At 38.0% G+C, this 24,686-nt stretch overlaps 1 protein-coding gene across 1 annotated transcript in view; it reads right to left on the minus strand.

The window, feature by feature from the left end:
* The window catches only part of MBP (myelin basic protein), a 152,562-nt gene that overhangs the window by 89,618 nt on the left and 38,258 nt on the right, over positions 1-24,686 (minus strand). Inside the window, exon 2 of the mRNA XM_087707336.1 lies at positions 15,581-15,653. Coding sequence (XP_087563462.1) covers positions 15,581-15,628 — 48 coding nt within the window. The 5' untranslated portion in view covers positions 15,629-15,653. The remainder of the gene's footprint in view (positions 1-15,580; positions 15,654-24,686) is intronic.

Raw genomic sequence — 24,686 nt, forward strand, 5'->3', positions numbered from 1 at the left:
AAGATGAAGTGGAGCTATTTAATTGCCTATGTTACGTGTAAGATTATGCCACTGACAGGCAATTTTGATGTGCTTCATTTTGCATTTCAATCTAGTCCCTGATTTGCAATAAATTGGGACGCTCATTATAGGCATATTAGATGGACTGGAGTTGGGCAGACACTTTGAATGTTTTCAGCTATGGAGAATGGATTGAACAGAACTTTAACCCAGATGTTTAATTTTCTTTATTGGTTCCCTAAGAAGTACTACTTGCTACTGCTTGTCATTAATGAAAAGAGCAAGAAAATAATATTCATTTCATACTCACTCAGTGGGCTGGAGAGGCTCATGACAAGCTCTTGGCGCACTTTAATGAGAAAAATCATGACAATGAGATTTCCACTAAAATTTAATTAACATGGTTTTTATTCTAATCCAAATTAAATTGGAAATTGATTCCCATAAATTGTAGATAGTCCAACAGTTAGTTTAGGAACATTTCCAAATTTGATTATGTCTTAGCTGTGTGCAATGGTTGGTTCAACATGCCACCTTCTATTAAATAAGAAAGCCAAACTACAGATAAAACCTATAAAAGAAGAGTCAATCAAAGTGCTAATGTCTATTTAAACAAATGTGGAACAGAACTTTGCAGGCCAGAGGATAGAAAAATTACATACCCACACTAAAGAAAGGTGATACAAAAGAATGTATGAATACGCACTCTTTTGAACTAATTCTCACAGCAGCAAAGTTTAGCTTAAGATTTCACAAATGCAGTTTACCCCCAATGCAAAATAAGTTCTCCCTACAATTATATTACCATCAGTACTGTCATTGTATTTCAATTTGCCCTTTGAAAGAAGAGCAATATCCAGTGCTTATGAGTGGGACTTTCTGCTTTTTATCTCCTTCAGTTCTCTATAAATCTACATTTACATACCATTCAAAAGAGACAATTAAAAAACTAGGAAGAAAAGAAGACTGGAACACAGCACCAACATGCCAATAAGCAGGCTCCAGGCAAACAATCAGGGAGAATACAATACTTTAATCAAGAATGAACCACCAAGAAGGAAAGCACACCCCTGCCTAAACTTGCAGAGTAAGCTAACATACATAAACACTCACACTGATGATGTTTATTAGTTGGGTGATGAAATGTCTGCAAGCAAGCAAGCAACCCCAGAGGGCACCAAAAATTCCACAATCCTCTATGTGCTTCAAAATGTGATTTGGGTGGAGATGAGGGTAGATGTAGGAGAAAGGATAATCATTCTTTCATCAGCTGCTTCCACATGTGCACCATGGGATCCACCCTAACTTTTTATGCAGGGCAAAATACCAACGTCTTAAAAGTTCCCTTTTTTGGGAGGGACAGAAACAATTTTAAAAGAAAAATAAACAAACAAACAAACAAACAAACAAACAAATTAATAAAAAACAGAGTATCTCATTAATCTGTTTTGTAAGCCAAATCACAAATTGGGTCAGATATTGTCTGGAAATAAAGGTTGTCGCCGTGACTTAAATTTCTTTCCTTGAAATCAGACATAAGAGACATTGGTGTTTGGTGAATCAAAACTGTCTCAGAAATAACTCAGAAACTCCTACCTTTGTATGTATGTGGAAGGGTGGAATATATATTTAATAACAATACTATAAGAAAGAATAATTTTCCTACGGAAAGCCTTTGGCAAGAACCAATCTTATCTCTTATGCTTCTCAGAAGTTCAAGTGTTCCTTTTGCTTATTCAGAATTTGCAATTTTTCAGCATAAAAATGAAAGGCAATGCTTCCAAATGATTCACTGTCAAAGTGAGTGGAATTACTTTTTAAATCAGGGGTTCTCAAACTTTTTAAACAGGGGGCCAATTCACGGTCCCTCAGACTATTTGGGGGGGGGCAGACCGGTTGGGTGGGGATGGCTAGGTAGTCATGTCACTGGGTGGGTGTGGCTACGTCATGTGACTAGAGGGTGTGGCCAATTGAACAGTCCATTGAACAATGTACACAAATTAAACTTTAATTTGTTTTGCTCCTGGGAGTGTTTTATTTGATTTTGTTTGCATGTTGCTGTTTTGGTTGACTTTTCTTTTTCCTACATCATTTTTTTACTTATTTAGGAGTCTAGTAGTCCACTTCAGGAAACTCAATTTTGCAGCAATTCTTCTCGGCCCCAAGGAGCTTACAATCTCCCTCTCCCCCCTTCTCTCTCTGCCTCCCTCTCTTTCTCTATCTATCTTCGGGAGGTGGTGGAGGTGAAAAATGGGCCCATTGTTTGGCCTCCTGGGGCACCTGTGCACCCCATTCTTCACCTCCCCTGCCTCCAGAAGCATTCTGAAGATAAAAACCAGACGAAAACAGCCTGGGTTTTGGCCAAAACCAGGCTGTTTTCACCCATTTCTTGGCCTCCTGGGGCTGAAGGATGGGCGGGGCGAAGTGGGCAGGGCAGTCTCATGGTCCTGTGCAGGCTGGATTAATGGCTGTGGTGGGCTGCAAGTGGCCGCCAGGCCGTAGTTTGAGGAGCCATGTGTTAAACATTGATTAAGATGAAATAGATGAATTTTCACTCTATTGTTTTATGCAGTCTTTTTTCAAAGAGCAACTTATCTGGACTCTTGAGGAGTATCTGAATTCTTGTATGAAAATCACCTGTGGCACTATGGCTGGAATGTGGTAATAAAAACAAATGATATAATTTAAGCATTATTTGTTTAAATGAATCCTATTGACTCATGTATGACTAGTATAAATTGTTCTGTAGTGTGGCTGTTTTTCTTATGTGATATTACTTATAATTAATAAATAACCTTGAAATTCTTGCAACAGATATCTGACCTTTAAAGCACAAGGAGAAAAGAATTTTAAAGGAAAAGTGTTAAGCAACCTTTCACATTATATGTTTTTGAACTTTGTTTTAATCAAAACAAAAGGCCTGGAGACAGCATATGAATCTTAAGACACTCTTAATTCATCATGTAAGGAGAGAAAATAAATTTTGTATGATAATATGATTTACTCATCCAGTGGCCCTGTACACTACCTAATTAAATTCAGTTCAGTGTATTAAATTTGTTATGGCTGTTTACTCCATTAGACTCTGGGCAGCTTTATTAATAAACAAAACAAAAACAAAAACCAATTAAAAACATATAAAGAAGCAGTAAGGTTTAAAATAGCCAGAAGAATAAATACTAAAAAAATGACAAATGACTCTAGAAAGCAAATCTAACCCTTAAAAAAGTGAAGGACTGTTTATCAGAAATAAAGACTAATCATGACTATCTCATTTTTTTTTTAAAAAAAAAACATGCTTGGAAAAGAAATTGAATCAGACTGTAAAACATGAAGAAAAATGAGAACCTTGCAAGGGAAACAGACCTACAGATGAAGATACAAGCAAAATATAACAACTATTTTCCTCCTGCTCCTTCTCAATTTCTCACATATACAACCTACAAAATAAGTGTCCCAGAATGAGACTGTTCTATCCCTGACAGTTACTACAACACAATAGTAGCTTCCCTGGCGCTCTCTTTATATGATTATCTGGCATTGGTATAGCTCTGATATAGACTGTAGTGAGGAAAAACTAGTACTATAAAGTTGTATGTGTGATAGGTGGTTTCTCTGAATTTGGAGAATCAGAGTTTCTAAGGGTTTTTTAATAGGTTTGTCCCCATTTTCCAAACACCAGAAGTAGCTTAAACTGCTGTGAAAGAAATCTCTCACACTAAACATCAGAGGTATCATGAAAAATAAAAGGTACATGTTAATTAATTAACTGCATATATTGAATGAGGTTTCTTTCTATCATCTCAGCCAATAGCCCATAAATTAGACTGAGGCAACTAGTAAAGACGATTGGAAGCGAAGGTAGCTTTATTTTTTAATTTTTTTCCTACAATCACCCTCAAGCCATAAGTCAAGAGTATTTGAAATGCTGCAAGATTTCAGCATTTGCCCTGAGTCAGAAATTGACTGGGGAGGTCACAAATCATGATCATGTGGATGCTTCAACTGGTCACAAATGCAAGCCAGATGTCAAATACCTGAATTGCAATCCCACAGTCATGGGGTTGATGTGATGGTCACAACTTTGTCAATAGGTCGTAAATCACTTTTTCCAATGTCATTGTAGCTTTGAACTATGATTAAATGAACATTCATAAGTTGACTATCTGTATAAGTTCTTAAAGCTGTTTATTAAAACCCACAGTAGTTTAATGATATACATACTCACCCTGAAAAGATGTTTATTCTATAAACAGATAAATATCAGGATCTGTTACTATACTAAGAACAGTAGGGAGGTGAGTAGAATAGTAAGGCTCATGTCAAGGGTAAGTTCTGGCTGGCTTTACAGCCGGTTCGCTTGTGTGCGCACTTTGCGTGCATGCACTGGATGCGCAGAACTCAAAAACAAGATGGGGGTAGTGATGGCGGTGACCAGGGAATCTGTTTGGGGGCATGGCAGGCCTGGGTCGCTGGCGGTTCCAGCGACCCAGACCATCATACCACTATCGGTTCAGCCGAACCGGCCCGAACTGGTAGGAACCTCTGGCTCTTGTACATGTCACTATTATGACTTATCTAATTCTAAAAAGCAGCTTTTATTTGCTAGAGTGAAAAGGACTTAGCCACTGGCATATTGTACACAGGATTTCAGCATCTACATGAAGACTTACATTTTGAAAGAAGAAAGGGAACAACAGATTTCCTGTATGTAATATGCAACAGATGACAGAAGACTGAGCTAGATTAATACTAAATAAAGCTTTCTGTTTCCTGAGAGTTTGTCAGAAGTAAGACACACAGCATATCCTACCTCCTTGACTTTCCCTTTGATAAAAAACCTTGCAGATGCCGCGAACATTGGATATTAGTACTTCTGAAAAAATCCACAAGAATTTGGGCTACGAATTTGCATGGACTGTCTTTCTGCTCTCCCGCCACATGTTGTCTTATGAGTTTTAATCTTTCCCTTTCTACCCTGTTTCCCGGAAAACAAGACAAGGTCTTATATTAATTTTTGCTCCAAAAGACAGATTATGGCTTATTTTCTAGTTGTCTTATTTTTGGGGAAATATGGTACTAAATGCATCCGTCTGGCTGATGATCTTAACTGGGGTTTTATTTTTGGGGCACGGCTTATATTTCAAGCATCCTGAAAAATCATACTTGGGCTTATTTTCTGGTTGGGTCTTATTTTCAGGAAAACACAATAGTCATTCATGATATTCTAAAGATGTTATCAACTGACACAGTAACTTTACAGAACATTACCTATCATCTGAAAAGATGTTGGTTTTTTTTAAAGATGCTTTCCTTTTTCTGTCTGATTAAACAGCGAACGAGCTAATGGCATCACTGCTTTTCTTACTTACGCAGACATTGAGCGTTTCATTATTATCATTATTGTTTTTTTGTCTTCCTTTCCCTGATAGGCATTGCCATATCACAATGGAAGAACATTTTGCAAGGTTTAAAGAAACATCAGCGCCACTGTATGAATAGCTTATGTAAGAAGCAAAATTTGTATTTAGCAGAGACGTAGATATTTTCTTTCTCAAATATCTTCCTTAGAATCTCTTTATCCTAAATAATTTCTCAACAGATCCCTCAATTAATTTTTAGGTGATCAGACAGATTGGAAAAGAAAGTAGAGATTATTCCATATTTATGATGTACCACCCATAGACATTTGAGTGAGTGTATATTTATATGCATGTGCAATATTGCTTAATAATCAGATAATTTAAAAGTAGTAAGAGTCACAATGACTAAAAGATGATATTTGCTATGTACAGTATAGCGGTGCAATGATAACAATAGATTTGCAAAATATTGGTGAACCTCAACTATGTAGCAAAGTAGAAAGCCATTACATTCCACCTATGGCAGATCAATTATAAGTTCCCATGAGCACGCTGAAATCACAAGGAAATGATTCACTCAAATACCAGACCAAGGAGTGCCTTCCACTCCCAGGTGACACTTGAGTCATCTCCCAAATAAACATTCCTGTTCTGCTAGAAATCATTTTGGAAAAGGAAAAGGTAAGGTATGTCCACGCGATTTAAAAAGTGTTTTTCTAACACTTCAAATGGAACATGTGACTGCTCAAAAAGCAACCAGAGAAATCACCTTAGGGGATATCCTGGACTTGTATCTCCTGGTTTCTTTCATTTTTCTTTTTGCCACATGGAATTTTCCAAGTCTACATCACTGGAATTTAGAGGTTACCCCCTCCCCACTATCAAAATCATTAATAAACATTAGAAAAGTAATTAAACAAAGTAAGCCTCCATTAGATCTGATGCATCTGTTTTACAAAATATCCCATAAATCTCCTCTCTCCAAAAGAATGTGATATTTTAATTATCATGAACCCCTTAATGTCTCTGGAAATTAAACAAACTAATAAATAGAGACTTGACAGCAAAATGCTATGGGAAGTAATAAGCACGCACAAAATGGCTTTTAAAGTGTACTTAATTGAAATGTATGAGTAGCATGGCATGGGAGTCTATTTTTACAGCTCGGTCTGTATTTTTTTTGAAAATGAAGGAAAATCATATCTGCTTCCCTTTGGCAAAAATCTCGAGTATTAACTCGAACTACTTATTTTTCTCCACCACTATATGAGAAGATGTCTTGCGCAATCTTGAGGACATCTATTCAAAAGGTCCTCTCACTTCATTCAGGGAGAGTAACTCCTGTACGAGTGTTCATTTTTGCTCTGAACAAATACTGGCAGTTCTTGTTACGGTCTGATTACTTCTTCAGTTTCCCTGTTTGTAGGGATTTCATACACCACAGCCTTAAATGGCTTGATTTTTGGGATAGGAAGACAGTTTAAGAATCCTTTCTTCTACTTTGGCCATAGCAATGGATTCGATTTCCCCCCTTCCTTACTTCTCCTTCACCCCAGGGGAAAAAAGCGCCAGTCATTGAGGACATGTGTTTGCCATGAAATATATTTTTCTATGAGCCCCTTGCCACTGATTTCCCCCATGTACTTGACATCTTCCAATCTGATGTATCCCTCGGTCAAACAAGGAAGGTAGGCAGTTAAGCAGATTGGCTATCCTGGGACAGGAAACTATCCTAAATCCTGTCATTTCTGTTTCACCCAGAAAATATTCCAAAACACATTTTCAACATCAGTGTCACTGGATTTGAGTCAATGCTAAAATGTTTGGGTGGAAAATATCAAATACTGTCCCTGGCTGTGAGTGTGGCATCTTCAGCTTCTCATATTGTAGGTAGTTCTCGACCTGTGACCACAATTGCAACCGGAACTAAGTGATGAAATCATTAAATAGGTGCCTGATTTAATAACCTTTTTGCCACAGATGTTAAACATATCGCAAACTCCTTAAGTGAATGTGTCTTCCCCCATTGACTTTGCTTGTTGAAAGCCTCCTAAGAAGGTCACAATTGGTGATCATATGAGCAATCCAAGATGCTGAAACCACTGTAAATACAAGTTAGTTACAACGTCTGAATTTTGATCATATGACTGTCGGGAAGCTGTGACGGTTGTGAGTACAAGGAGAAGGTCATAAATAACTTTTCATAGCACCAACTTAGAATGCAGTGGTTATTAAATGAATGATTCAATGGTAATAGCTTTATCGGTAATAGGTTTTCTCTGCCTGCTCTTAACTGCCAATGTCTTTGGAACAGGGAAAGAAAGTGCTAGGAAGATCAGTGGAAGAACAGGATAAAATGAGTGCAGAGAAGTTGGAGAGAGACAGATGAAGTATTCCGGCATTCCTTTATTCGACTCAAAAGATGCTGCCAAACTAAAGAGTTTTGTTCCACCAAAATCCTGGTTTTCCATTTCCCATTTCATGTACTTGCCTAATCTGTATAGTACACAAGAAGAAGATAGTGCCAAAGCATTTCAGGTTGCAAGACTATTTTTGATGATGAAAATGTAGGTGGTCAATAAGGTTGACTTTAGAGCTGCAAAAAGACAACCGCAACAATAGAAAAATGCTAATGAAAAGACTTTGAATATATACTGAGTTGCATAAATTAAGCATTAGAGATGGCAGAATTAGCTTTTTCTTGGTTTAGAATGTGAATTTTCTTTATTTTTAGAATCTATTATATGTCCGCCTTGAACCCATCTCACAGGACTGTTGTTTTGTGTGCGGGGATAATAGAATGGATTCCTATTGCATGTTGCCTTAGGAGCCAAGGTGGTGCAGTGGTTAAATGCAGCACTGCAGGCTACTTCAGCTTACTGCAGTTCTGCAGTTCAGCTGTTCAAATCTCACCGGCTCAAGGTTGACTCAGCCTTCCATTCTTCCGAGGTGGGTAAAATGAGGACCCGGATTGTTGGGGGCAATATGCTGACTCTGTAAACCGCTTAGAGAGGGCTGAAAGCCCTATGAAGCGGTATATAAGTCTAAGTCTAACTGCTATTGCCTTAAGCTTTTGAAAATAAAGTGGGGTATATATAAGAAATAAACAAATACGCTTATAATCTGAATCAGAATATGGCTGATCTTGTATGTTGTTTAAGAAAATTCTAGCTCATATAGCTGCAGGATTATATAATTAAAACTAGCTTAATTACAATTAAATTAAGTACATGTACAAAATTCAAGAGTTTTCACTTTAATTATAAGGTAAACCAGTAAGACATTAGCAGCTCCTTCCTTCCTTCCTTTTCTTTCAGATGCCTTCTCAGATAATTAGACTAACAATGGACTCTAACTGAGGTCAAGCTTTGAAGTGTGCTTCTTAACCACTTAAGTTGTTCAGTGTAATGGATGTTTCATTGTTATTTCGTGAGATGTGCCTTGATTTAAAAAAAAATTGCTGTAGACAATTTTCAGTACTGTACAAGTTATAAGCTTTGAATCAAGGCTGTATGAGGCCAAGCCATTTTACCCTGTGGAAAAAAACAGACCGGCACAAGCATTATTCAGTTTGTTTACTTGACTGCATTTCTCCATGAAACAAATGTTCTCTTACTCACTTTATTCTTAAAACAAGCACGCTAGTTCCTTATTCTGCAGAAAATTCAGTCAACCTCTCTTACCTTCCTTTTCTTTAATCCCACTATCAGTGCCAATTCATAAACCCTCGGATTCTCCCTCTGTCCACACACCTAAATCAGGATTTCTCCGTAAAGCAGGCAATCTTTAAGATCTCCTATAATTAAATTCACTTCTCTCATGTACATGGAAAAAGTGATGTTGGAAACACATGTGTCTTGTTCTTCTCACATCAGCATGAATATGCAGTACATAATTTCTCTAGGTGTGAGTGGTAACCCCTAAGAGGGTCATAAAGCAGCGCATCGGATTTGCCAGAGTATGTCTTTCTTCTGCTGCAATAGTACACTCAAGGATGGGCTGCTGGGGGTTCACAGGGATTTGGGACCTCTATTCTGTATAGTTTGTAGAACCTCCAAATCCCTCTCCTGGCTGGTCCCACCCACCCTTCCCCTCCCAGGAGTCCCCACGTGGTGCGTTTTGGATGCATGTAAGTGCAGTGCATGCGCGGAGGCTTAGGGAGGGCAAAAAATGGGCCTAACAGTAGTTCAGGGCCTCTGGAGGCTGGGGAGGCCATTTTCGCCCTCCAAGATGCTCAAGAAGGGCCTCTGGAGCCCGGGGAGGCCATTTTCGCCCTCCAAGACGCTCAAGAAAAGCCTCCGGAGCCCAGGGAGGGCAAAAACACCCCCGTGCCGTGGTACAGGGAGCTGACTAGGCCATGCACACCATGGCTACACCCACCCAGCAACAGGGCAGATAATCTCTTGCCCACCCCTGACTACACTGTAAGCAAAGCAATTGATTGGTTCCAGAACCTTCTACAAAGGAAGTATAATCATGCTAGAGGGCAAAAGGCTTTTATGCACTGCTCTTAACAACTGACAAACCCTTGGTCTGTAGAGAGAATTACCATGGAATGGAAGGAAGGATGCGATAGAATAAAAGAATGTGGAAAAGGTTTTACAAGTACCAAAACACAAGCCAGAACAAAAAAGGAGATGGACTTTGAAGGGGACATAAAAAAGAATTTACTATTTGCCAGTGTTTTTCGAGTTGCTGTATTTTAAGAACAAATTGAGAAAAGCCAATTCAAGGTAAAGAAACGCAGTTCTGTTTTTTTCTCCCTTCCTGACTTTATTGATTGAGACTAGCTATTTTGTGAAACCCAATGAAACCAGAATTCTGACTTTAAACAAAAATAATCGAGTTCATGCTTTTCATGAAAAGCATAATTTAAATGTTGTTTTTGTTGCTTATTTCCATAAATGGATTTACTTTATAAACTTGCTTCATTTGATGTATGGATGAAAACTTCATTATTAAAAGGAAATGATATCTCCAATTCTTGCCTAACCCCAAAGAAAATATAGGTTTTATTTAGGGAAAGGGAACTGTTTGCATAAACCTAGCTTGTTTTCCACTCACATTTTATACTATCAGGCAAAATTCTTAAGATTTAGTTGAAGTAAGCCATTGAGGTGTACTCCTTGGGTGTGGTGATTTAGCCAACTATGAATCCATCCAACAGTAATCTAGTTTAGCCCAGTTTCATCTTTTTATTAAGAAGAATGTTATAAGAGACTCTGTTGAAGACTTTGCTGAGGAATAAGCCACATGTGTTGGTGGTATTCCCCAGATTTTCTCATAATACTTTATCAAGTGAAGATTCTAAACCCCATGAATCTTTTCTAAAAAACCTCTAATATAGCCCAGACAAGAATTGAATAAAGAATTATAGGAGAGCTGTAATTTATTGCTGAGATAATTCCTGGTAAAATATCAAAAGCAAGAAAATTATATTGAAGTGAGATAGTCTCCTTGGGTCAGAAGGCCTGCTAAATAACATCGCAAGTAAAGTCAACGTTAAAAATAATCTTTAAAAAACAAATTGTTATTTTTTTCTATTTTATGATCAATTTTACACTTTGTAATTAATCAATTTGTTAATTTTAATTTATTTTAATTTATTTTGTCAAACATGTATAAGATAACAGATATAAGTATAAACATGATTATGAATACAGGTAATGGATACGAAGAAGTGGGGACAGTAGGACAGGACAGTAGGAATGTTAGTGTGCTTATGCATGCCCCTTACAGACCTCTTAGGAATGGGATGAGGTCAAAAGTAGACAGTTTAAGGTTAAAGTTATGGGGGTTTGGGGATGAAACCACAGAGTCAAGTAGTGCATTCCAGGCATTGACCATTCTGTTGCCGAAGTTGTATTTTCTGCAATTGAGTTTGAAGTGGTTTAAGCTAAGTTTGTATCTATTATGAGCTCGTGTATTGTTGCGGTTGAAGCTGAAGTTGTCATTGACAGGTAGGACATTGTAGCAGAAAATTTTGTGTACTATGCTCAGGTCAGATCGAAGGCGGCATAATTCTAAGTTTGGTGGTATAATGTATTCTGTTGTGAGCAGAGAAATGGAGGACTCTTCTCATGAAATATCTCTGGTCTCTCTCAATTGTCTTAATGTCTTATATGCAGTGCAGGTTCCAGACAGATGAGCTGTATTCGAGAATTGGTCTAGCAAAGGTTTTGTATGCCCTAGTTTACAATACAATATTACCGGAGAAGCTTTGCAAGATTAGGTTAACAACTCTTAATGCCTTTTTGGCAATGCTAATATAGTGAGTATTGTACGAACCATAGTTTAAGTCAGCTTAAGTCAGTTGAAATTTATTTCTTTTTGAAGAGCTTATTCTATTTTTTAATGTTAGGTATGATGATAATGTGTGTGTGTGGGGGGGGGGGAACAGAGTATTGAGAGCCTGCTAAATACAGAAAACAACACTTACTCAACCTTCCTAGTTCTTCCCCACCAGTTTTGTCACCTGAAACCATAAAGAAGCTGCCATTTCCTGTCATTACATTTTTCACTCCAATTATTAATCACTGACTGATTATGAAGAGTACAAAGTACTTCAAAACATTTCTTTACTTTTTTAGAAACAAAGAAGTGATTGAAGAAGACTTTGTAAAGATTTTGTCAAGACACTTAACAACCACAGTCTAGATTAACGGCATTTTGATAGGACTTCAAATCATACTTCATTAATGAAACTTGGAAGGAAAATTCACCTCATTCAAAATGTTTATATTACTACACAATTTAAAGTTCTAAAATTAAAATCACACCACGGTTACTTATAATCAGTCCAGATGGGAGGCAGAACGTTTGTGTGTTTATAGCAGAGACAAATCTACAGTAGTTAGTATTGGATAAGGATGTACATTAGTCTAGAACAGGAGTGTCAAACTCGATTTCATTGAGGGACACATCAGGGTTGTGTTTGATTTCAGGGGGCCAGGGTGGGCATGGCTGGGTGGGCATGACCAGCTCAACATCACTCATTTCAGGGGCACCTGTGGTGGCCTGAGCACTCTGTCAGTAAAAACGGGCTCCTGGACTCTGTTTTCAGTGCCATGGCCTCCTGCAACCCACTGCCAGTAAAAATGGAGCTCAGGAGGGCTGCATGCATCCCTCCAGAGCTCCATTTTCACTGACAAAAGCACTGCAAGCTGGTTCTTCCCTGTTTCCAGGGCAGCCCCGTGGGCCAGATCTAAGTACCCTGCAGGCTGAATCCAGCTCCTGGGCCTTGAGTTTGACACTCCTAGTCTAGAAAGTCTGATAATGTCCTCCAGAAGGCAATTGCAAACTATTTCTACATTATGCCAAAAAAAAAGCATGGATGCATCTATGTAAGTCACCAGCACTTGAACTCAACTCCAAAAATAACTTGACTACTTCAGCAACAGTGGAACTGACAATAGTGGAATTGAAGACAATTGATAGAAAAATAACTCAAAATTTCTGGAAGTAGTTTTGGGGTGGTCATAAGGCCTTATTCCTCATCTCTTCCTTTAGTTTCATTTTAAACTGGGTTTAAGTGGGCAGGTTTTTTAGAAGCCCTTAGGCATTTGTTTGAATCTTGTTTGATGCATCCATTAAATCCATAAATTCACACTACTAATTTATGATTAAATAGATTGGTTAGATTGTGATTCAGATAGAATCGTATGAGCTCCAGCTCCTGGAGCTAATCTTTTTTTATGGTTTTTGAAATGCAAGTATTTTGGACAGAAAATATATTTTTTCTTTTCTCGTATATATGTATTGGCTTAATGGTTCACCTCATCCTGGTAGAGTTTCATGAGATTTCTAGGATTTCATAAACTCTGCAATCTACAGAAAGATCTGCTGATGTTGACCCTACTTTCATCCTTGGTCCTTCATTTTGATTTCTATAGTCATAGGCAACTGTTCCTAACTATAATGATGCCAAAATGACTAAACGTGTTGTGTTGACACAACAAAAGTGCCGTCCTTTATATTTTCACTGCAACATTGCACACACGTACTTAAAGAGCAGCGCTCGTGTCATAAAGCACGTTTTAACACTTGCCTCCTGCGGATTGCTTCGTCTGTGATTCACACGTAAGAGTGCAGAGGCACCTGTGCAGAGCCTTTGAAAGGCCACAGCATCATAATACTTTAGTCACCTCCCAAGTGGTGCAATGTAATCTACCTGGAGCCACCACTGAGAACTACCAGATGATGCAGCTAGTACAGAATGCAGCAGCACAGGAAGTTATGGGAACCTCAGTACCACCCATGTCATGCCTCTGCTCTGTGAGCTGTACTGGCTCTCAGCATACTTCCAGGTGGAATTCAAGGCAATTGTTATCACTTATTAAATCCTCTATTTCATGGAGTCAGGTTATTTGCAGGGACCGCTTCTCCATAGTTGTTTGTGCCTATCCCATTAAGTCTTCCAGTAGGATCACACTTGGGGGTCCCTTCATATGGAATCCCAGAAGCACGTCTTTGATGTTGCAGCGCCTGCCCCCTGGGACACCATAATCCTCAAGATTGGCCTTGACCCTTTCAATACCTCTGTAAAATCAGGCAAACTTGGACTATGTGTGTAATTGCTATTGTTTTTGTCTTTTTTACTTTTTTAGACATTATGCTCTTTACTTTTTTTCACGTAAGGTGAAATATATATACAGGGCGGGGCATAACCTTTTCCTAGGGGGTCACAGCAACACTTGTAATAACAACACAAATAATTCATACACCATTCGAAAGCCCATCAAAAACTGAGTTTATTGACACGATTTAATAGTCAGTATGACCACCATTAGCCCTTCGAACAGCATTCAAACGAGGTGGATAAGAACACAACAAATCTTCAAACAGTTCCGTTCGATTTTCCAGATTTTTCAACACAGTTTCCAAATTCATTCTCAAAGTTTCAACCGAATATCGATTTTGACCTTGCTCCTGAATCATCAGAGCTTCCACTTCATCCTTAATCCTTAATTATGGCCCCAATGTTCTCTGCCGGATTGAGATCTGGCGAATTTCCCGGCCAGACGTCATTGCCCCAAAATTCGACATTGTTTTCCTTTAACAATTGCTGAGTCGCATTTGCATTTCCGAATCGAATTTTCCAGCCATTCTTAAAGCAAATTTAACATTTAATAGCTCATTCAATTCAGTTTTTTATGGGCTTTAAAATGAGGTGTCGCGGAAGTTGTAAACTGCTGTCGATCTTGCTGTGACCCCCCTAGGAAAAGGTTATGCCCCACCCTGTATGTATGTATGTATGTATGTATGTATGTATGTGTGTGTGTGTATATATATATATATATATATATATATATATATATATATATATATATATATATATATATATATATATATATATATATATATATATATATATATATATATATGGTGTGTGTGTGTGTGTGTGTGTGTGTGTGTGTGTTTATTTGTGCTGATAAATAAATAAAGGGAGACTAGTATAGATCTATTTCAAGCTATTTAGCTCGTGATGGACTCTTGTGACGAGCCGATTGACAGATGATGGAAGCAGTTAGCTTCCTCCCATAATTGGGGCTTACCAGGGGTTGTGACACTAAATATATACCTTCTTCCCTGGCTTCAGCTGATGAGGAGACCTGTGGCATAATGGCTAAGACATTTGCCTAAGATGCAATACAGCACAGGTTCGAATCCCAGTAAGGGTATGACTAGCTGATGTGAGCTAAATAGCTTGAAATAGATCTATACTAGTCTCCCTTTATTTATTTATCAGCACAAATAAAAACACAAATATAACAAAGGCAACAGTAAAAATATTGGGTTTCTGTCGTGATGGACTCTTGTGACGAGCCGATTGACAGATGATGGAAGCAGTTAGCTTCCTCCCATAATTGGGGCTTACCAGGGGTTGTGACACTAAATATATATATATATACATACGTACGTACGTATATGTATATATGTATTTGTGTGTGTGTGTGTGTGTGTGTGTGTATACACACACACACACACACATATGTTTGCAGATGGTTTAATACTAAAACATAGGGGGTGGGGGGAAATTATAATAACCTGAAATCCAAGAAGATCTTTAAGTTTCTAGCTATTATTTGATTTGGGAAAATACAATCTTTACAGTGTCATAATGATAAAGCTTCACCTACAAATCGTGTTGTAACGTGTAATGAAAGATCTGTATTTCCAAACACTGACCTACTTCCAAGGATAATGCTTTTTCTTACCTTTGCCTTCTCGGTAATTTGATCCTGTTTTCGAACTTGATTCCCCATGATGATTTCTACGTTCCTTCCAGAGCTGCAATAAAAGAATAATTTTTAAAAAGTTGGTTAGGAGCATCACAATGATTTAAGTGTGATTTAGACAACTATATTGCCCTAAAGTTTATACCCCCCTCTAAGTCTATGTATACTATTATGGAAAATGTAGTTTTATGTTTTTATAGTTCATACTGTGCTCCAGGTTCAGTCTCAAGTATACATGAGGAGGCTTGGAAAAAACAACTGTAAGTTAAAATGCTTTCCCCTCCTCTCCCCCCACCCAATCATTGCAGCCAGTTCTGAGATCAATGCTCTCCTTTGATACAGTATAAGGCAGAATATTGTGATGCTGCCTTATTAAATTAAATTTAGGTATAGTGACCAAAGCAAATTGTAGTCCTTAAAAGGTTAGTTCCAGGTTATTTGCAAAGCATGCTTCCGATGCAAAACCTCTCCAGAATGTAGATCACTGATAAATCTAACAATTGGTATGTCTGACACTGATCATTATGGCACTAACTTAAACTGATCCAATAACAGCCAACAATATCTCTTTATACCTTGGTGTGAACAACCTGGTTTTGAAGAGTACAGGAGATAAATTTCATTCATGTAGAAGTACAATAATGTATTTATCGACTGAAATCCTACAGAAGATTGAGAGGTCTTTCATGTTTGACAACTGTTTCCTGTTCCTCTTTTTAATCCAATAATGTAAAGCTCTCTACACACATTTTAAAGTGAAGCATTGTCGTGACAAAAAATATTAGAACTGTATTGAAGGTGAATCAAAACCTGGACCAAACTAAGAAAATGTTTTGCAGAAAAGCTTTCCATTTTTTAAAAGTTTATTTTCAGAGTGTTTTTAAACTTTTTAATCTAGATTGTGGGAAAGTTGTCAAGAAATCATGAAGGTTTTTTTTTTTTTTACACAGTAGCTACGGTAAATATAAGAATAATTGACCCATGAGAATTTCACCTGACATTTATTTTCCTCAAAAAAATAAAAAGAAAAGAAAATGCTTGTCATAAAATTGAATGAAACTGGAAGAAATCATACAGGTGCAGTTTCTGGCCCAGTGCATGTATGCGCACACACGCACCTGCAAATACACACACACACACACACACACACACACACACACACACACACAGAGGAAGAGAGAGACAATACTGTTTCATGTAAGGGTGGTTGTGCCAGATAGTTTGTCCTATTGCAAGCAGTCCTTGAATTATTATAGTTTTTAAAGTATTTATGACTATTTTTCACACTTATGACAGTTGTAGCATTCCCATGGTGGCATGATCAAAATGCAGGCTCTTGGCAACTGACTCATATTTATGATGGTTGCAGTGTCCTGGCATCATGTGATCACTTTTTGCTATATTTGGATAGTCAATGAGGAAGCCAGATTCATTTAACAATCTTGTTACTAACTGAACAACTGTAGTGATTCACTTAACAAATGTGGCAAGAAAGTTCATATAATGGGGCAAACTCACTTAACAAACATTTCACTTAGCAATTGAAATGTTGGGCTCAATTGTGGTCATAAGGTGGGGACTCCCTGTATTTCTAGATAGTGCATATAATATTTCTGAACGTTCTCAGCTATTTCTTCATCAACTTGCTCAATGATTCTGAGCAATGATAGTTATTAAATGAATGTAAAACCATGGTGAGAGTGGTTTTAAATCCATTAATAACTGTGCATTTTATCAAATTTCTAATTATCAGGAAGTGTTATCAAGTTCCCTACATTTAGGAGAGAAGGAAGGGGGGAAGGAAGGAGGAAAGGAAGGGGGAAAGGAAGGAGAGAAGGAGAAAAGAAAGGAGGGAAGGAAGGAGGGAGGGAAGGAAGGAGGGAAGGAGAGAAGGAGGGAAGGGGAAGGAGGGATGGAAGGAAGGAGGGAAGGAAGGGGAGTAGGAGAGAAGAAACGAGGGAAGGAAAGAGGGAGGGAGGGAAGAAGAAGTAGGACCGTTGTAAGATAAGATGGATTTATGGGATGTTAAGAAAGCAATTTTCAAGTATATTGTCAACTGTAGGGAAAAATTGTTATAAATACATATTATTAATAACAGTTATGAGATCATATAATTGTGAATGTATATATGAAATTGATAAAATAATTTTTTTTTTAAAAAAAAAAGTTCCCTACATTTTTCCCCCAAAATCTGGCATATGAATGATCCAGCTGACCAGTTAATAAATACTAAGCAAAGTCTGGCAGCTGGCAGGCAAGAAAACATTAAGCAGTTAATTTTCTGGCTTTGTAGTATTCAAGAGAGCTATTAAAATATCAATAAATGAGATCGGTTGGCAATACATGAAGTACGATGGCCAACTTTGCTCATATTTAATTATTGCCAGAAAACTTTTGAAAGGTTGTGTTTTCCACAGTGAATTCCAATAATTACATCTGATTCTTTCTAGAGATTCATATTTTTACCATGAATATCTAGTATTTTTGATAATAGGACTGAGGAAGGTAAAAGGAGAAAAATGGATGGCACTCAAAAAGACTGGACAGAGCAAAAGAGAGCAAAAACAAATGAAAGTTGAGCCCAACAATTTCTTTATTTAATCATTGGATTTCATGGTTGCCTGAGTACAAAAAGACTTGGCTTTTTGGGTGGCTTACTGTTGTTTTTTTAAATGAATTCTAAGCACTATTTCCAAAAACTCAGTGAAAAAAATTGCCATCCTGAAAAGAGAAAATTGGCAAGGCATGCTATGAAATACTGCAGGCTTAAAGCAATTATAAAAACAAATACCATCCACACAGCCTGAACAAAGAAACAAGAAAAACTCCCATCTCAGATGTTATATAGTAGTCCTCACTTAATGGCCTGTCAAGGCTGCTTCACTTAATAACCAAGAAAGAAACCACTCAACTCCATTTTGCAGAATTAAGAGTATTTTTACTGATTATAAGTAAATAGAAGCTAAGCAAAGCCAGATCTGAGCAAAAGCGCGCGAAAACATTAGATATCATACATGACCCCTTCCCCTCCCCTTGGTAACCCCAGTCCATAGTCCAATCCACTATCTCCCCAGATGTCAGGTGGGAGACATCTTCAAAAATCATCATCAGGTTGGTATGCCTGACAGTTGGACTTGGTTGGCATGAAACTCCCCCCCTTGCCACATGCGCAATAGATGGTGAGAACAACCCACAATTAACAGTCCTCCTGTACAGATTATATCCCACTCCCAAATACCATGCCCTCCCTCCCCGTTTCAATGGCAGCCGAAAAGCAAGCAGCAAAACAGAGGCTGACATGGCCATTCATTCAATAATCATTTGAAGTTACGACAGTGCTGAAAATGTGCATCTTAGAACAGTCCTTATAATTGCAGTGGTCACCGTATCCTCATGGTCACGATAGAGGGCCGTGGTGACTCAATCACAATCTTAACATCTCAACATCCCTTGGTCACGTGATCACAATTTCCAACCTTCACTGAGGGCTTCCCACAAGCAAAGTCAAGAACACAAATGATGACTATCTGACATTATGAGCCGTGGTGATTAGAATGCGGTACAGCAGGCTAATTCTGCTGCTGCTGGCTGCCTGCAGTTTGACTGTTCAATTTGCACCAGGCTCAAGGTTGACTCAGCTTTCCATCATTCTAAGGCTGGTAAAATGAGGAGCCAGATTGTTGGGGGCAATATGCTGACTCTGTAAACTGCTTAGAGAGGGCTGTAAAGCCCTGTGAAGTGAAATATAAGTCTAAGTGCTCTTGCTATCATGCTGTCCATTTCTGTCTATAAACAATATAACACCAGGGCAATACAAGCAAATTCCATTCTATTTCAGTCATGGCTGAACAATGTCTAAAGCATAAATTTGCAGTGTGTGCCCATTAAAAAGTCTTATCCTGAAATAGAAACACTTTGGATAAATCACATCTGATGTATGTATGTATGCATGTATGTATGCATGTATGTATATAAACAACACACACTGATTAAAAATAAACTTCCACACAGCTAATGAGCAAGAATGCGAGAGAGAGAGAGAGAGAGAGAGAGAGAGAAGGAGAAAGAGAGAGAATGAATTGTTCAAAGTATTAAGGTATTAAGTTCCTCATCCAAGAAACCCCAGCTATTTATCAGATGAATTCAAAACACAGAATTTTGCAGAAATAATTCTGCACTGATGCCAACACCACCGCAAACTGCTCCATTGTTAACAAGAGTAAGGATTCCAATAGTCAAACACATCACTTTTAAATGTTGTTTTATTCAAATGAAGCTTTTAATAGCATCATAAACATTAGCCTGTCTAAAACCACAGAAAGAATTTAAATTTTTAATGAGAATTTATTAATAACAAATTCCATTATTTTATTTTTGGTGGAAAAGACTAGTTTCACATTAATTCACACAATACACCAACGAGTTAAAAACAGATGAATTGTTCTGCAGTGGAAAATGCAGCCAACCAATTTAAAGATTCAGACAAGTTATGTGATCTGTTTAAGGTCTAGCATAGAGGGAAGATATCCCAATACTCGGATCATATGTGGTTCTGCTTTCCTTTCAGTAGGTCAACTTTGTCTATCCCTCTTCTCATTCCCTTCCTAGATTTTCTCTTTACTCAAAGATGGATCTATTAGAATAGAGATAAGTTAATTTTATCTCCTCCTCTGTGCCCGGATAGTCAGTCTGGTGACATGAACCTGAAAATGGAAAATCAGCTCAATCCCATGATCACACACACAAACACAAAATTAACTTAAAGATAAAATTTCACCTGAGTCACCTTTGTTAGATGATGATTTCATGGACATGTCCATATGTTTTCCTTGTCTTTTGTTAGGGGTGTTACCTGGAACCCTGACATTCAGCAACATAGAAGTAGGTTTTTTTTATACCTTCTTTTATTTATTATTTTTATTACAATCTACATTTGCTTAAACTTGCCAGTCTAGTCTACAGAATTCAGGTTTCTTGAGGTTTTCCAATCCAAGTACAAACATGGTCTAAGCTTGCTTACATTTTTTGGAATCACACAAAATCAACTACAGATTGCCTCTTCCTGTGGCCAAAACCATGAAAAAAATAATCCAAATAAAATAATACCTCATCCAAACAATGTCATATCCACCTATGGCTATAATTTTCTGAGCTCCTTGCACCTCAAAGCTTTTAAACGCAGTTCTTATCCATTTAAAACATCTCAGTCTTTCTCCATGCATTTCCTTTCTTGCAAATGTGGATTCAAGGTTCAATGGTTCCAACTATTGATTGAACAAGCATTTTCAGTTCAACGCTAACTATAATTTATTAGGATGTTTGAAAATGACATCATGTACTTAGTTTGCATCCAGCGTAAAGTTAGCTAGGGCTGGAGTCCAAGTTGAACATTGTCCAATTTATAATAGCTTTATGAATTTATATTAATGAGCCACTACAAAAGCAAAATCAATTTTGGTTCCAGATATACTAAGCATAAGGCCCTTGTTGAGAAGAGTTAATAAAGCTGAACCTTTTTTTTAGAATTGTGTCCAAGTTAAGATTTGGGAAGCTTTCTCTGCTTATATCAAATACATTCAGTTTTCTCACTACACAGTGAGCCTGTGAAATGGAACTTGGAGAAAGGGTTACATTCCATCTTTTTTACTAGTTATAGTACAATACAGGTAGTCCTCAACATAAAACAGTTCATTTAGTGACCATTCAAAGTTACAACAGCATTGAAAAATGTTACTTATGACTGTTTTTCATAGTTGTGACCTTTGTAACATCCCATGATCAAGTGATCAAAATTCAGGTACTGGCAACCTGTTCATATTTATGACCTTTGCTGCATCCCAGGGTCATGTGATCACCTTTTATGACCTTCTGACCAGCAAAGTCAATGGGGAAGCCAGATTCACTTAACAACCATGTTGCTGGACTTCCGGGGAGGAACTTGGCCGTCGGCAGCGGCTTAATTGAGCCGCTCCCAGATTTCTGGTTCGTTATCTAATTAAACACCCTTTAGATAACTCAAACTTCAGATAAGAAGATTGTAGTGAGCGTCTCAGCCGGTAAGAACTTTTCCTTGCAGTTTGTAGCTTTTTTTTTCTGCTGCAAACGAGGGGGTGTGTGTTTTTTTTTAAGCTGAGTCATCTCCGGCCAGATTTCTCTGCTGTATTAACGGCACAAGGCCAAGAACCCCCTCTTAGAACCATGTTGCTAACTTATCAACTGGGGTGACTCACTTAACAACTGTGGCAAGAAAGGGCATTAAATTGTTCTGACCTAGGCTTCCCAAAAGCATGAAGCAAACTCCTTGTTCCGATAAAACCCCTTTTATTAATTTACTGCGAATTCTGCCCATTCACATCCAGCAAAGTCTTTCAAGGGAGGATTTACAGTAACAGACCTTATCTGGCTTGGACAGCTGCCAGGTTGATATTTGCAAAACTTTGCAAGGAGTCTGGGGAGTCACGAACTAATTAAATGAACTAATTGTATCCTGCAAACTCCACTCCCCTTTTGCTCCTCTTTTATTTCCTCTGGGAGGGCCATTCATCATCCACCTGTGGCCTTACTCCCAAGTTGCCCCTGGCAACTCTGTGCATGTGTACACTGGGAACAGGTTCCAGCTGTTTGTCTGCCTCACTAATGTCTGACTCTGAAGGCGGCTGATAACTGGCATACGGCTCTGCCCCCTGCCTCTGACACAGAACCCTCATCAGAGTCTTCACCAGACTCCAGGACTGGCCCATGTTCCTTCCCAACCTCCTCACTGTCTGAATCTGCTGCCCGCTCTGCTGGCGGGGAAAAACAAAAATGGGGCAATACTCATTTAACAAATGTCTCACTTAACAATATAAATTTTGGGCTCAATTGTGGCTGTAAGTCGAGGACCTGTATTAACCTTTTACCATTTCTACCCTGTTAGTTGTTGAAGAAGCTCCAGATAGATACCGTCTTAGTGCTATTAACAATTGCACTGAGAGAATAGGACACTCATGCCATCATGTTCTTTGTGCACCTATCCTTTATCCTTGCGTTCTTCATGCACTGGGAGAGGCATGTCTACAGAGATGCTTGAACCATATTTCGATGCTTCTGAAACAATGCAGATGTTCCTCCTGATGTATACAAATAGGGAGGATGGACAACAAAGTTCAAGAAAGATAGTAGCACTAGCTCTGCGGGCTCACCATGCAAAGAAGAGCTCCTGTACCATTAATGCAGATTTGTATTATTAGAACTCATGACAGGCATAACCCAGGGTTTAGCTGCAGAATCTTAGGTAACCTGCAGGATTGAAGGTTCTTTTTTTTTCCTTGAGAGAGAGGCAACACTTTCAATCATCATTTAATGAAACAAAGATGCTTGTCTCTATACTCCGGCTCAAAGTTTATCCCCAATTAATATATACGAAGAATGAATTCTTGTAATATGTTTGGATAATGTGATTCATTTGCCCTTCTGCACATGTACTTGCATCCCTCCCCTTTACTTACAGAGGGGTTGGTTGTTGGTTGCTACAATCAGTCACATACAGGAGAGATAAGAAAAATATTTTTATAGTAGAATTGCCACCTGGTCTGTTTGAAACCAGTTTAACCGCCCTGTTCACTTCCTTTATCGGCTCTTGTCACTGAACCACAATACTGCAGAGTTACCACATTTTACAGTTCTATCCACAGTCATGCAAATCAGCAGAGGCCAAACACACATTTCGGGTAAGCTGGCATGAAATATGAAAGCAAGTCTGAAGTACCATCATTTCCCCCAAATGAATTTAGCCCAATCTGTTCTCAAGACTAATTGCGTTTTGCAGCAAAAACAAAACACAGTACATTTGAAGGACAATTCGCAGCGCATCGCAGGATTATTTTTACCTCTCTATCCCAACAATTTCACTGCGTTTCTTGACTGGCAAATGAAATGACTTATTCTTTTTTTAAATGGCAAGTTTATCTATTCATCAAAAAAATGACTCAGTGTGTTTTTCCCCCTGTGGCATAGATTTTAAAGACATTTTGGAACGTTAGAAAATCATTAACTACTCTTTCTCCCCAAGGTAGATTTAGAAATCTGTTTGACATAACTGACAGATATGGAAGCTTTCCCTTCCCCCCCCCTCTTTTTGGTTTACTTTTGTAGCTTTTATTTCATGCATTCGTTTCCTTATTTTTATTTTGTCATTTCTTAAATTACTGTCTGTAAAACTTATTAAAATAAGTATTTGAATAAAATAAAATAGAGATATAACAACAACAAAGCATGTGAACCAATTCCATGGAATCGGTTTTGATCTTTTGATGACCCGTTCAGGTATTCAAATCCTGCTGCAAGTTAGCAGATAATAACTAGTATATCTATCCATAATATACTCTATTAAAGGATAATAGATATCATTTGTTGCTTATATTACCCTGTTTCCCTGAAAATAAGACTTCCCCAGATAATAAACCCAATCGGGCTTTTGAGCGCATGCAGTAAAATAAGCCCTCCCCTGAAAATATTGCAAAACAGCAGCAGCCATGAGGTGATTATGCTTGCCACCTCCTGCACCTCAAAAATAATAAGAGCTCCCTGGAAATAAGGCCAAGTGCTTATTTCCGGGGTCAAAAGAAAATAAGACCCTGTCTTATTTTCAGGGAAACATGGTAATGTCTAGAACACGTCTACCTCATTAGTATATTAAACTACACTGAAAGATATTGATGAAAATCAGTAGTTTTCAATCTGGAAATAAAACAAATTGCCAAATACAATTCTATTGTTTAAGTTTTCACAAACGTAGTCATCTGTGTTTCAGCAATGTTTGAAGACTATAAAATATCCAATAAAGTTTGGAACTATACAGTATACAAAGCCATACTTTCCTCTACCACTCCTCTCTCCCGATCCCCTCCCTCCCATCCTTCTCACCCTCCCTCCCATCCTCTCTCCCGTCCCTCTCTACCCATCTTTCTTCTATCCCACTCCTCCTCCCCTTGGTGTATTTCCACTATATGTCAGTGTACTTAACTTATCCTATTTTTACAGAGAAATTATAGAAAAACAGTATACATGTGAAGTCATATTACATTGAAATCTAACCTAGTATATA

The sequence above is a fragment of the Thamnophis sirtalis genome, unplaced genomic scaffold, assembly GCF_051295495.1.
Source record: "Thamnophis sirtalis isolate CommonGarterSnake01/CBP01778 unplaced genomic scaffold, rThaSir2_p1.2 scaffold_2, whole genome shotgun sequence".
Classification (NCBI taxonomy): domain Eukaryota; kingdom Metazoa; phylum Chordata; class Lepidosauria; order Squamata; family Natricidae; genus Thamnophis; species Thamnophis sirtalis.